The sequence below is a fragment of the Silurus aristotelis genome (assembly GCF_946808225.1).
Source record: "Silurus aristotelis genome assembly, chromosome: 18".
Classification (NCBI taxonomy): Eukaryota; Metazoa; Chordata; class Actinopteri; order Siluriformes; family Siluridae; genus Silurus; species Silurus aristotelis.
This window is the reverse complement of record NC_139591.1, coordinates 7,856,676-7,870,987: the sequence shown is the minus strand read 5'-3', so window position 1 is coordinate 7,870,987 and position 14,312 is coordinate 7,856,676. Positions and strand designations below refer to the sequence as shown.

Below are 14,312 nucleotides of genomic sequence, written 5' to 3'. Positions count from 1 at the left end.
GTTTTTCCTCTTTTTTTAATAAACCCAATGGTACTTCCTTTGCAGCCAATAAACCTAGTCATTTGTTGTAAACCACTGTTAAGACTCATTACATAATATACACATGTACACACACTTTTCATCATTTCATCTCTGATTAAACTAATGGAGGACTCACCCTGGTGCTGGCTCTTCTTTGGATTTGGACTTTTTCAGTTTTTTGGGGTTGCTAGGAGCAACCTGAGTGAAATTACAGCTTTCATCCGTCCATCCTATCTCAGACTCGGACACAGCGCCACGCATGGAGCCTCTCTTTCCTAAAAGTCACACACAAATATTCCTATTTATTCTGTATTTCTATCAACTTGGTGACACTTGAGCATTTACAGGGTAAATTGTGCAAAACGTAAACCAAACACTTGAATCGTAATATGTAATCAAATGGAAAAAGGGAAACGTCCAAATAAGGTCACGTATTCCTGTAAATTTGTAAAATGTATTCCTGTAAGTATTAATACTGCTCCTCCCAAACACTTCCATGATTACATAATCCAATGATAGTTATAAGCAAAGAACTTTAAATATCTCGTGTTATTTTCAGCTGGGGGAAGTTTCTTTTTAAGATTTTTATAACATTTAGGAAAACTCTAATACCTCTGTCCACGTTGGCCCTCAGTGATGTCAGCATTCCTTCAGACACCAGGGTCTTGTACAGTGCTCCCTTACAGCTTCGCTCTGATTTCCGAGATCCGCAGGCTTCAGGTTTGGGCTCGATGTCCTTCTCTTCTGTTTGAATTACAACTGGTTTAATTTCCAGGTCCCTCTCTTCTTCTTTGTTTGGCAGTGGAGGGTCCGCTTCTACACTTGTGTCTTGTTGTGCTGTAGAGACGTGTGGCTCTGAATCCTCCACTCTGTCCACTTTAACATCAGCTTCCTTTTTGCACTCCGGATTCACCTCTGCTTCATCGCTCAGAACAGAGCATTCCGTCTCGAGTTGCTTGCAGTCCTCTTCTTCTACCTTCTCCTCTTCTTCCTCCTTGGTCCTGAGCTGTTTCTTTGCTTTGGGTTTGGTCTTTTTCTTATCTGCTGCTGAAGGCTGATCCGCGGCACCACTTGAAGTACGTGGCCGCTTCCTGGTTGTCTCCTTCTCCTGTGAGCCCCAGGCTCCTTTGGCCACCGCCTCAATGGTGTACAACAAGCTCTCGAGGTCCGAGTTAGACGAAGAACGCTTCTTGCAGGGTTTCTTGGGCGAGCCAGGGCTCTTCTCGCCTTTTGCCAGGTCGCTTGGTTTCTTCTTCTTCTTCTTACAGGACGTTGGGGAGGATGACGGTGGTGTTGGTGAGGGAATGTCCGTGGTGGGGGTTATGTTGGGAGCACTGTCCTGCGCACAGAGAGAGGACGAGTCCATGGCTGGTTGGGAGGAAAGGGCCTCCATTTTCTCTGCTTCAGAGGCTAAACACATCTAAAATACAAGCACAGCGATCCACATAAATATATCTATAGACTCTCTGGCAGAACAATCATCTGATAAAAATTAAACACAAGTGCACTGATTACTGACCAGATTAGAAAGGTTTCACAAAATTTCACACCATCTAAGTAATCTAAATTGGTGTTTAACAAGCAGTCGACATTCGAGTGAACATCGAATCGGTTAAAAATGGTAATAAACTGGTGGTTATACAAGCAAAGGCCAACAGGTGGCAGCATTTGCATTCACACAGGTACATTTATTGATTCCCGGGCACACAATGATTGACAAGGATGACACATGCATCATGCGCACACATATGCATACATATACAATACTTTGCAGAAGCATTAGACATCCTTTTTAATATTATTTATTTATTTAGACTGCCACTATCCACTGTCAGAGAACGAGAATATTGTACAGCAGATCGCTTTCCACACAAAAGCAGAGGGAAAGCTCCTTTTGTGATGTAAAAACAAACAATGTCCTTCTAAAGTGACACAATTTGCACCTGAGACTTACAAATGGTCTGGAAACGGTTTTTAGTATTTTACTGTCTCTATTTGTTTTTAAATGGTTTTAAATGAACAAAGATTTTATTTCATTATTTTTATAAGACATTCCCTTACAGCGTTTCTTTGCATGTATGCACAATGTATTAAAGTGTTTGCACAGTACTGTAGATGTCTGTTACTCTCAGTAATTACATATCAAATGCATCAATAGCAGTGCACAGTGTATGTTGTGTGTGTTTTACCTCGGCAAGTTGAAAAAGAGCAGACTGGCCACACTGCTTGATCTCAGATACCGACGCCTGAGAACCGCTGGATGATATCTGCACCAAAAAACCAAAACAATTACCCGGTTACAGGTAGTGCATACAGGTACTTCACTTTTTTAAATACCTGGGTAATTCCCAAACAAAACATTATAAACGTTTGTATCATGCTGTTCATTTCATTAAACAGCTTCCAGATTTAATATTAATATTAATATGATCACTCCAGTGGCCATACTTTGGAAACTCCAAAAAAAACCACGGCAACCCACAGCGGCCTTCAAGTTTTACAGCGACAACCACTGTGAACGGTCATGTTCACCACATTCTTGCACATTTTATTCATCAAAGCAGGTTGGCATGCGTTTCCTTTTCTTTGTGCACTCAGAATACGACAACTTTTGGCACAAAGTGAGAACTCAACAAACATGCTAAAGTAATGGTTCTTGGGATTCTTGTGACACTGTTATGACTGGATGTTATGGGGACGGTGGCAAAAAAATGGATTCAGTTCAAACGCATGCTGCTAATCTTGAATTGTAACAAACTGAGGATGAGGTAAATGTAAAAAGATCATTCGACACCAGCCATGCGCTCTTCCTTTTATTATCTAGGATGATATATATATATATATATATATATTACACACACACACACACACATACTCTTATTATTCCCTCCATTCCCATTCTTCTGGGAAGATGTTCCACTACATATTGGAGTGTGCTTATAGATATTATTATGAAAGGCAGGTACTGATGTAGGTGAGGTGAGGAGGTCTGGGGTGCAGTCAGTGTTCCAACTCATCCCAAAGGTGTTCAGTAGGAATGAGATCAGAGCTCTATAGCAGACCACTCAAGAAGTGTGTGTGTGTGTGTGTGTTTTTATATATATATATAAAACACGGAGTTTGATATATATATATATATATATATATATATATATATATATATATATATATATATATATATATATATATATATATATAACACAGAGTTTGATCTCCTTCCAAAGATTCTCTATTGGGTTTAGGTCTGGAGACTGGCTAGGCCACGCCAGAACCTTGATATGCTTCTTACAGAGCCGCTCCTTGGTTATCCTGGCTGTGTGCTTCGGGTCATTGTCATGTTGGAAGACCCAGCCTCGACCCATCTTCAATGCTCTAACTGAGGGAAGGAGGTTGTTCCCCAAAATCTTGCAATACATGGCCCCGGTCATCCTCTCCTTAATACAGTGCAGTCGCCCTGTCCAATGTGCAGAAAAACACCCCCAAAGCATGATGCTACCACCCCATGCTTCACAGTAGGGATGGTGTTCTTGGATGGTACTCATCATTGTTCTTCCTCCAAACACGTTTAGTGGAATTATGACCCAAAAGTTCTATTTTGGTCTCATCTGACCACATGACTTTCTCCCATGACTCCTCTGGATCATCCAAATGGTCATTGGCAAACTTAAGACGTGCCTGGACATGTGCTGGTTTAAGCAGGGGAACCTTCCGTGCCATGCATGATTTCAAACCATGACGTCTTAGTGTATTACCAACAGTAATTTTCCAGCCTTGTGGAGGTGTACAATTTTGTCTCTAGTGTCTTTGGACAGCTCTTTGGTCTTGGCCATGTTAGTAGTTGGATTCTTACTGATTGTATGGGGTGGACAGGTGTCTTTATGCAGCTAACGACCTCAAACAGGTGCATCTAATTTAGGATAATAAATGTAGTGGAGGTGGACATTTTAAAGGCCGACTAACAAGTCTTTGAGGGTCAGATTTCTAGCTGATAGACAGGTGTTCAAATACTTATTTGCAGCTGTATCATACAAATAAATAGTTTAAAAATCATATATTGTGATTTCTGTCTCTCACAGTGGACATGCACCTACGATGACAATTTCAGACCCCTCCATGATTTCTAAGTGGGAGAACTTGCAAAATAGCAGGGTGTTCAAATACTTATTTTTCTCACTGTATATGTGATCTTGGTTAATGCGGTGTTGAAGTATAATCACAAATCAACCGTGTTGAGGACTAGTGCATCTTTATGTTCAATATGAGTATAACACTCAACTACTGTTACAATCAGATATGTTTGGTATGGATACTTTTACTCAAGTATGATTTTGAGGTACTCTACACCTCTGCTAATTTGTGTCAGAACAACTCTTTACAAAATACTTCAGATAAACTTCTTACATGCCATTTCAGACATTCGATCTTGAGATGACCTTCATGCTATTTGGATCAAGGCCAAAAATCTAAACAGTTCGCTCGCTGGCGAGAATGTCCACTCAAACACTCATTCTTGTGACGTCGAGCAGACAAAAGGACACAGATGGGTAAACAGATGCAAAATCCATCCCAAAACTGTTAGAGATGATCAACTTGCAAATTCTCCTGTATTTGTCAGTGTTGGTGCAACTTCTGTTTTAAAGGTTAAAGGAACGACCAAATGACTTCCTTTGTATCTCAAGTATAAAAGTAATTCCAGTGGCAAAATCATGACTGATGCTGTTGACCTGCCTGAAAGCACCACACTGAGCAGCTGTTGAATAATGTTTACAAAATACTAACTAGTTTGGTTTTATTACACGGCAGCTGTCGAACAATGTCTATTATACCACCGACATTTTGTAAATCATTTATCGCTGATGTGACGAGGTTTTTTGCTACGTATGTTTATGTAACATTTTAAATGGTCGGTAAATCTCGGACAGACACGAGGACACACTGACGGGCTGATGGTAAAATCGTGAACATGAGCCTGGAGTTCGTAAATGTGTACGTGACCATCTCTGTTTGGCAAACAGGAAGGAGGCTTTTTGAAAAGGAAAAAAAAAAATCATGCACAAACATTGCTGTGACCTTTCTGTGCCCTTAATGCACCACTCAAATCGATACCAAAATCTAATCTGGTCATCTGCTGGTTTTACTGATAATCCCACATAAATTCTACAAGCGTTTGAACCCTTCTTGAAATTTGGATGTCAACGAGAATCTCAGACAACCAACCTCAAAAACATAATGCTTCCTACACTGCAAGGTTTTAACATAGCAGAGGCGTAACATCAGCAGAACACCACGTTGTAATAAGCATGAAGATAATTTACCTGAACGCCACCCTACGATGAATGATATTCTTCTAACAGCATGCTCCGTCAAGTGTGTTTTTCCACATTTAAAAACATACATGCATCACACCACTGATTAGTTTTTTTTCTGATTAGAACAGCACAACCATCCAACAAGATTCAATGGGGTTTGCATGTTATCACTCCTACAGCTTTTTGGTAAATAACTCATTTCGGTTCTCTTAAAAAAATGTTCTAATGTCTAAGAAACATATCAAACTATAACTACCGTATTTTCCGGACTATAAGCCGCTACTTTTTTCCCACGCTTTGAACATGAAGCGGCTAATATATGGATTTTTCCTGGGTTTTTCCCGGTTTTACAAACTTCAAGCCAAAAAACTGAACCCCATAACATTAGACCAATGAAATTGCAGAACGGGTTCAGGTGACCCAATGAAACTCTTTATATTAAATCAGATGCGCTCCCACTGAATCGCGCCGCACCACATCATAAATATGGATGATGTTCCTCTGACGTTTGACCTGCCGCTCACTCAGACTGTCTACAGGAAATGCGAATCCTTCGTCACGCTGAAAACAACCGGGCATGAAAACACACTTCACCCGTGTTCTGAGCTGCATGGCATCGGGAGAAAAGATTCACCGATGGTGATTTTTAAACACACGACGATGCCAAAAGAAAAACTCCCAAGAGAAATTGTTGTAAAAGGAAGGAGGAAGACAGTGAACAATGACTTTCTTGGTAGGCTACTGTTTAGATACAAGCCGTGTAACAGACACCGTCTTTCGTAAAAGCCTGTGTAAAGTTCATTAGTTTCAATGTAGACTTAGAATGCAATGTGAAATGACAGGTTTAATAAACAACAACGCACTGGATTTCGTGTTACTACAGTATCAAGCCTGAGACTCACCTCAGCCAGCTGGAAGAGAGGACAGCGCATGCAGCTGCTGGGTAAATCTGGCGAGTTGGGCTGAGAAAGGCCACATACCTGAAGAACAAGAGCAAGAAGACGACAGTGAGAAGAATGTTTCAGAAATGTAACCTTACATAAGATCTTGCGTGTGGGGTGGAAAGTGACCAAGCAATATTCAGCTCAGGAATCACATTTTTTCACGGCTGCTTTCTTTAAAATACAGTGATTTCATTAAAGAAATCAGGGGCTGCAGTGGGTAAAACATCTCCTCAGCCAGTTCTTAGCCATTATTACAGCATGAAATACTACTGTTTTGTTTATTTGCCAAGAATGTATTAATTAAATGAACAAGGCGTGTGCCGGAGTGGGGAATACTAAAAAGCTAATTAAAAGGTCATTAAAAATAACAATTACGTACATCTTCACATTTATGTACGAGATTAGAATTTAGGGCTTTTCTCACCTCGGTCTGAGGCGCCGCTGCACTTCGGCACTCTGAAGTTTCACACCCTTCAACAAGCCGAGCCGGACACGAGGAAGTCTGCGCAAATGTAAAGTACGAAGCATTGAGCAATCATAGTTGTGGTCATGCACATGGCTTTGTGTCTGTATCCTGCAGTTTTACCTCAGTCGGCTGGAAAAAGGCAGATTTCCCAGTATGCTTTGCAACATCTGCAACTCCGCTCTGTGAACTATTAGAGATCTAAAAAAAAAAAAACGAAAATAATAAATAAATAAATAAATATGATAACACATCTAAGCACTCTTGTCTATCTCCTTTTAATCAGCGCCACCGGACACGGAACCAGATCGCGTCCGGCTCCGCCCTCAACTCACGAACTGGTGCTCGTCCAAGCGCCCGATGCCACATACACATACTTTGTATAGGTAATTCCTTATGCTAATGTAAATTGCTCTGTTTTGCCAAATTATGTACTGAAATTTGTTCAATTATTAACAAATCACAATTTACAGTGCTGATGACCATGTAGTTTTAAGTTACGACGGTCTCATCGTAACGCATCTATATACAGTAGTAAGTCAGGGAACAACCCGTAATATTTTTTTTATAGTCCTAAATATAATATAGATTATGACAATGAAACTGTGGATCTCAAATGTACCACGGGACTCACACTCTAGAAAACAATCCCTCTTTTTTTGTCCATACACATGCATATATTTCATTTATATCAGGTTGCGATCAGATCAGAATTAATCCTGACCTTTTAACACTTTCAAATTGATTCATAATTTGCCTGTAGGCTCAGTTCTCTAAATCAGCGGTCCCCAACCTTTTTTGCACCACAAACCAGATTAATGACGGACAATATTTTCAGGGACCGGCCTTTAAGGTGTGGCGGATAAATGCAACAAAATGAAATGATACGAGCGGCATAAAAACTGGTCTTTTCTAAATATAATAATAGACGTGAATCCACTGTGTTGTTTTTTGTTCATTTTGCTCGCTTGGGGGTTTGAATTTAGCGGTAATGTATTACGTGTAAGCAGCTGGAGCAGCCCCTTTAAGAAGGTAGTGGATGGAGGTAAGACATGCGACTGAGGCATCTTCACATGCATCAAGAGAGAGTTATAGACAGATGTGGGGGAGAGAATCCGGTAATTTTCCAAAAAAAAAAAAACAGTTTAGAATCAGATAATAAATAAAACGGAAATAATATGTTATGTATTCTCTCTGTGCGGCCCGGTACCAATTGACCCATGGACCGAGTGCCGGTGCGCGGCCCGGGGGTTGGCGACCACTGCTCTAAATAATGGTTTTCTTATTCGAATTAAGGCTAATGACACATGGGTTTTATTATGACAGCAGAGAAAGCATGCATTTTCTAAAAACGTCCTGACTTGGAAATAAGTGTTTATAATCCTTTACTATTCCAGACATGCACAAACAGCCCTGGGTGTCATTTATTTCTTTTTTGCTTCTAATTAAGTAACGTATAAACATATCAATGGCAAAAAGGCCACAGAGGCAGTACATTGTGGTATGTCAGACAAAACTCACACAGCAGAGCTTTTAGGATGAATCCTGCTTGTAGACTTTTGAAAATATTCCCTCAATCAATACAGCCACATTTTGGCCAATGATGTAATAATGTTTGCCTATAAAACAATGAGACGCTGCTCATTGTTTTTCGATGGGCCCCCTAGGGCACTCTTTAGTGGCATAAACGCAGAGCTGACGGCAATTAGGATCACTTAGTAGCGGCGAAATGGAGTTTACTGCAGATTAACAGCAACGAGAGGAGTCCGCCGAGACACACGCATGCCAGGCAGAGCTCTACTTTGAAACGAAAAAAGCATTCACAGGCACAGGCATGAGCACCAGACAGACGCATACTAATCCTGCTTTTAAATGTCCTTCATACTTGATGTATGCATGACATTGGATACCTTTTTTTCTTCTTCTTCTTCTTCTTCTTCTGAATTGTGATCTTGAGAGTGATAATGAGCACATGCTCTATTTCAAGCAAATCAATTCGACACTCAGAATGAATATGTCCTAGTTATATATTTCCTCTAATCTTTTGGTTTTATGTAGTGTTCAGCAGGGTTGTGTTTTCTTACATATGCAAAATATTTCATTTCATCACCACATAGAGATCAAACCAATAGGAAAATCAGTCATTATTTAATTAACAGGGCAAACAGTTGATCTGCAAACCTTTCTTACTATATATATCTGATCCTAGGTGAGTAGCTTCACTTTAAGATGTTTGTACATTGCACCACACAAGCCCATCTATCCGACTTCCCGAAGCACAAACGCACAATCTCAACGACGACATATTTCCTCATATCATTCTCTAATGGCACAGTCACAGCAGCGAAGGCTTCTACTGAATCACGGCTCGGCCCCTGTAACAGCGGAGATGGGCCTGTCACAATCGATTTCACTGGCCAGAGATCATGTGTTCATTATAACAGGGAACAAAGAGAACTTGTTTCGGGGCGTAGACGGCAGAATGAACACCTTGCTCCTTCGGCTGCTCGTTGCATTTACGCCGTACAAAGCTCATCTGTGTCCTTTTAGCCTGTTTACAAAGCATCAATCATTTTTAGAAAATGCATGGCAGACATACATTATGCATCGTAGTCTTGCTGGTGCCAGTTGCAGCGGCTCATGAAATTCTAGCTCTTCGTTAGACTTTTGCCTCAATACATCACTAATGTGCTCAGATCCCGGGTCTCTGAGAGATGCAGATCTGATGCTTTTGCCTGTGCAAATGCTGCCCTAAAAGCTGTGTTTAATCTGCTCACGCTGTCAACATCTACAACAGTAGATGCCTGTGTCTATTGTGTCTGGTTTCCTTTTCTGCACTTGTATACACACACAACACTGTGGTTTCTATAGGTTTCATAAAAATACCTGCTCAATTACTTATATACTTCAACATACAAACATACTGACTATAACCACACCCCATAACCACTGTTAATCCTTATAAACAATACAGCTAGAATATTTTTATATCTTACTACAATCTACAGTCATAATACAGCATCCTGACAAAAAGGCCACTGTAGACTTCTAGTAGTCAATATGCCCTGCTGTTTTCCTACTATATAAATGTCCATAATACCCATTTCAATCTTAAAAAAAAAAAAAACTTTAGTTTTACACATTATACCTCCTTTTGGCAGATATATTAAACCACATCTGACACAACAGCTTGATCTGTGTTTACTGGCACACTACATTTTACATAAAGTCTGTCTAACCTTTGATGAGTGGAGCTGTGATAGCAATTTAATGTCACTAGGGGGCAGAAGACACTACTGATTATGGCCGTTTCACCGAATGTCCTTCCTCAGATGCCTTAAAACCTGCCAGTAGAACTCGTTATTGGCAGTCTGGCCCCTGGGGACTTTCCTTTTTAGCTTGTGATGAATGGCTCTTCCACTGTGAGGACTGTTGCTCCGAGTCAGGGTCGTACCCATACACCCAAGTTTCTTCGCCGGTAATAAACCTCGACTTGAAGGACGAGTCATCCACGGCATGCTGACGGAGATCTTCAACACTGTGTTCCTTCTGCTTCTGGGTCAGCAGCCTGGGGACGAACTTGGCAGCAACACGGTGCATGTTCAGATCACATGTGAGGATTGTCTGGACTGTTCCGTATGACATACCGACAATGGCAGAAATGTTGTGGATTGTTCTCCGACGATAATCATGCACAAGTTGCCGAATCGTTTCGACATTATCGGGGGTTGAGCTCGTTGAAGGTCTTCCTGATCTCTCGTCGTCCTCCAGTGAAGTTCTTCCGCTCTTGAAGCGTGCGTGCCACTCAAAACACCTCGGACGACTCATTGCAGCATCGCCGTAAACTTGCCAAATCATGTCAAACGTCTCTGTGGCGGATTTGCCCAGTTTCACAAAGAATTTCACGTATGCTCTTTGTTCCAACTTCTTGTCCATGATGACGTGGTCAGAATAGCACCAGTTGAACAGGACGATGTCTGTTGGCACACTGACTTATGAAGGTTGGTGCGCCCCGTGACTGTGCCTGCAGCCTTGTGCTGCCATCTGTTGGCATGTTACAAAACTAGCCTTGAAACTTTTTGATACCAAACAATTAATTAGTCCTAGATAAATATTATAATCAAGTATTATATGAGGTGGTATCAAAAACGTTTAAGACTAGCTCTGTTTACATGAAAGTACTGTTTATCTATGGTTACACACCATCACCTTCAAAATAGTCCCCTTGCACCGCAATACAGCGCTCCCAGCGTTCCTGCTACTTCTGAAATATGTCTTGGAAGTCTTCTTTGCAAGGAGTGTCAAGCATCTTCTGCTATTTACTCTGGATCTCAGCAATAGTGACAAAACAACGACCTTTGAGCCGGATCTCCAGAATGAAGGCGAAGTCTGCAGGAGCCAAATCTGGTGAGTAGGGTGGGTGCGGAAGTGAGATCAAGTGGATTGTTCTAAGACGATCTTTATGCATAAGTTTCCGAATGGTTTAGACGTTTTTCGGGGGTTGAGCTCGCCGAAAGGTCTTCCTGATCTCTCGTCTTCTTCGAAACACCTTGAATGACTCACTGCATCGCTGTATGTCACGTCAAACGCCTTTGTTTCAGATTTGCACAATTTCACAAAGAATTTCATGTTTGTTCTTCGTTCTAACTTGCTGTCCATGATGTCAGACTAGCAGCAGTTAATCTATTAGTCTCGAAACGTTTTGATACCACCTCGTAATCACTGAGCCACAGATGAGTATTGATTTATTAATAATTAATAATAATTATTATTTTTAATGTGTATATAATTAAGTGTATAATGCTGTTTTGGGCTGTGTCTCAAACGGAAATTTAAGTATACATTCTGGTATTACTACTATTTAAAAAAGAAATAAATAAATACAAAAAATATATAGGAAAAAAAAAAAGTCTAAATGAAAGGTTTTTAAAATTCAAACACTTTCTGTAAGAGGAAAACTGAAAACAACTCTAGAGTACAGAGGATATCAGAATAAAGTTTTTAGCTGTTTAATTACTCGGACGTAGTAATTTATATTTTATTATATACTGATAATTTTTTTTTTAACAAATCAAGCACTATATTAGTTTAGTTCATTATAATTGACTTCATTTTTAATGCAGTTTTTAAACTTAAGCAACTTAAAATTCCCTTCTTCCATTTTACGTGGCACCAAATCCAATTTGTTTGTTCGCGCCGTAGACACAATCTATCACACCTGTACCCTGGTTTTATATTAACAACCCATGTGTGCACATGATAAGTCGTTCAATAGCAAAAAGCAGACGGAAGATAGCTACCGATCCAAGAGTTTCGCAGTGGACTGTATTTCACATAAAACTAAATTCCACTCATAGTTTGAAAAACTATTTCAAAGTTTTAAAGCTTCTAATTGATGGGTCCATGCTGTTGTTTTTGAAGCAAATTCCTATTGGCTGAAAAAATAAATTAAATAAATAAATCTCAAAAATGTCAACAACAAAAAATACGATTTTTTAAATCTAATATGCTGCTGAACATGCCCTTTTCATCAGGTTAGTCAAGAGATTTAAAAATAAATAGTAATTTAATGAAAAAATTTTTTTATATTTATATCTTATTTCATTGTGCGCAATTAATAATACGTTTGCGTGCCGTTTGAAAGACACACAAGTCAACCTGCACTTTTCAAAGCCACTACAAAGCCCGAATTAACCCAATCCTTAAATGCAGTAAACAGGTTTCCGTTGCCCCGACATGCAGTCCTAAGCCTCCTCCGTTACAATCCTGCTGCAACTCACTGGGTCTCAAATTAGGGTCCTTCAGGGGAAACCAAACCGTGGTCCATGGTTTATTTGATCTCAATTATAGTGATAGAAATTCCATCATTACCTAATAAGATATTACATGCTATTGAGATCTTAGATGTATTTGCACGCTTGACTGGTTGCTGAATTGAATGGGTTTAAATCCAAACCTTAATAAGTAACGTGTAGCCTATAAATAATGTCAACATGTGTTCTGTTGGATCAACTTTTAGAAATAAAATGTTCCATGGTTTGGATAAATAGCCAAAATGTTGTGTATACGTTTAAATAAAGAGCCACATTTGAACAGTTTGGTATTGTTCATTTCAAATCTGTTCTGAGAAGAATTTATACCACAGTCATAGCTGCAAAATGTTTGGGATTCCCTGCCGTAACTGAACTGGTGCAGTCATTTCCATACTGAATTTTTTTTTACCATTGCAATACAATGGTAATAGTAAAGGTTGAATCTCAAACCCATGTTAATACCACTATCCTGCTCTGGACAATCTGTAATCTTTCCGAGTGCTACAGCAAAACTAGTCGTAGTGCTGTTGTAGTACCTCTCTGGCAGTCAGCGCATGCTCCCCAGCTAGCAGCAGCATGCTCAGGCCACCCATCTTAGTCGGATCTACACAAACAAACACAGAGAGAAACAATACATCAACGGTAATCACTGACACTTACATGGTTTAGACACATGACATATGTGCTTGCTGAACATCCTATTGCAAAGGCACAACATCAATATGGTGATGCTCTCCATCGTATCGTGCTGTCATAGAATTCATTATTCTGGGAGGGATTCCCTCTAAAATTTGGAATGTTGCTTGTGTGAACATTTCACCCCAAAAGCATTAATGGGGTCAGGTAGTGATGTCTTCTCTGTGCAGACCACTCGAGTTCTTCCAAAAAGCTTCTTCGGTTAGTTCCAGTGAAATAATATTATAATTCTACAAAGTCTTCCTCTTCTGCCTCCAGCTTTGAGGGAAAAGTTTGGTGAATGTTCATATTTGGGGTTCATGGGCAGGCATTGACATATAGTTAGCCATTTGGAACGGCCCTCTGAACAATGCTAGAGACATATTTTGAAAATGTAATTTTAAATATATGTTTTACTCATATAATTTGTACTTGATAATAAAAGTCGACTTTCGAAATAAAATTTCCCTCAGTTGACTGCTGGAACTATCGGCTACTCGCAAAAAATTAACCGATAATTTTTCCCGCTTCTGGTCCTATGTCATTACAAGAGCGCCCTCTAGAGACGAATCACTGATGCCACGTGCTGGTTTTTTTTTTTTTACACTTTAGACCAGGGGTCACCAACATGGTGCCAGCGGGCACCAGGTAGCCCACAAGGACCACATGAGTCGCCCGCAGGCCTTTTCTAAAAAATAGCTGTTTCCTACTTTGTTAAATTATTGTGGATAATTATTATGATAAAACATTAACATGATCAGCGTCTTCACATAGATGAATATCATTAATTATTAATAATAACATATAATAAAAGGTAAACTGAGCAATTTTGTTATTTCAGATTAAACTGAAAACTGTGCGTATTAAACTGGTAGCCCTTCACATTAATCGGTACCCAAGAAGTAGCTCTCAGTTTCAAAAAGGTTGGTGACCCCTGCTCTAGACTGTGCGCTGCACAGAGAGCGCTATGTTATTTTTATTATTTATAATTCATTATTTATATAATGTTTATTAATAATGTTTTACATGGAGTGTTGTGATTCTTTTTTATCCAGTATCCATTTTAAAAACTATTGGATAATTAATC

At 39.7% G+C, this 14,312-nt stretch overlaps 1 protein-coding gene across 1 annotated transcript in view; it reads right to left on the bottom strand.

Annotated features, from left to right (window-relative positions):
* bbx (BBX high mobility group box domain containing) overlaps positions 1 to 14,312 on the bottom strand; it is a 48,143-nt gene that overhangs the window by 9,821 nt on the left and 24,010 nt on the right. The window contains exons 6-12 of the mRNA XM_083567571.1: positions 13,087 to 13,154; positions 6,861 to 6,938; positions 6,699 to 6,776; positions 6,233 to 6,310; positions 2,211 to 2,288; positions 634 to 1,441; positions 158 to 296 (exon numbers count right to left, since the gene is read on the bottom strand). Of these exons, the coding sequence (XP_083423697.1) occupies positions 158 to 296; positions 634 to 1,441; positions 2,211 to 2,288; positions 6,233 to 6,310; positions 6,699 to 6,776; positions 6,861 to 6,938; positions 13,087 to 13,154 (1,327 nt within the window). The remainder of the gene's footprint in view (positions 1 to 157; positions 297 to 633; positions 1,442 to 2,210; positions 2,289 to 6,232; positions 6,311 to 6,698; positions 6,777 to 6,860; positions 6,939 to 13,086; positions 13,155 to 14,312) is intronic.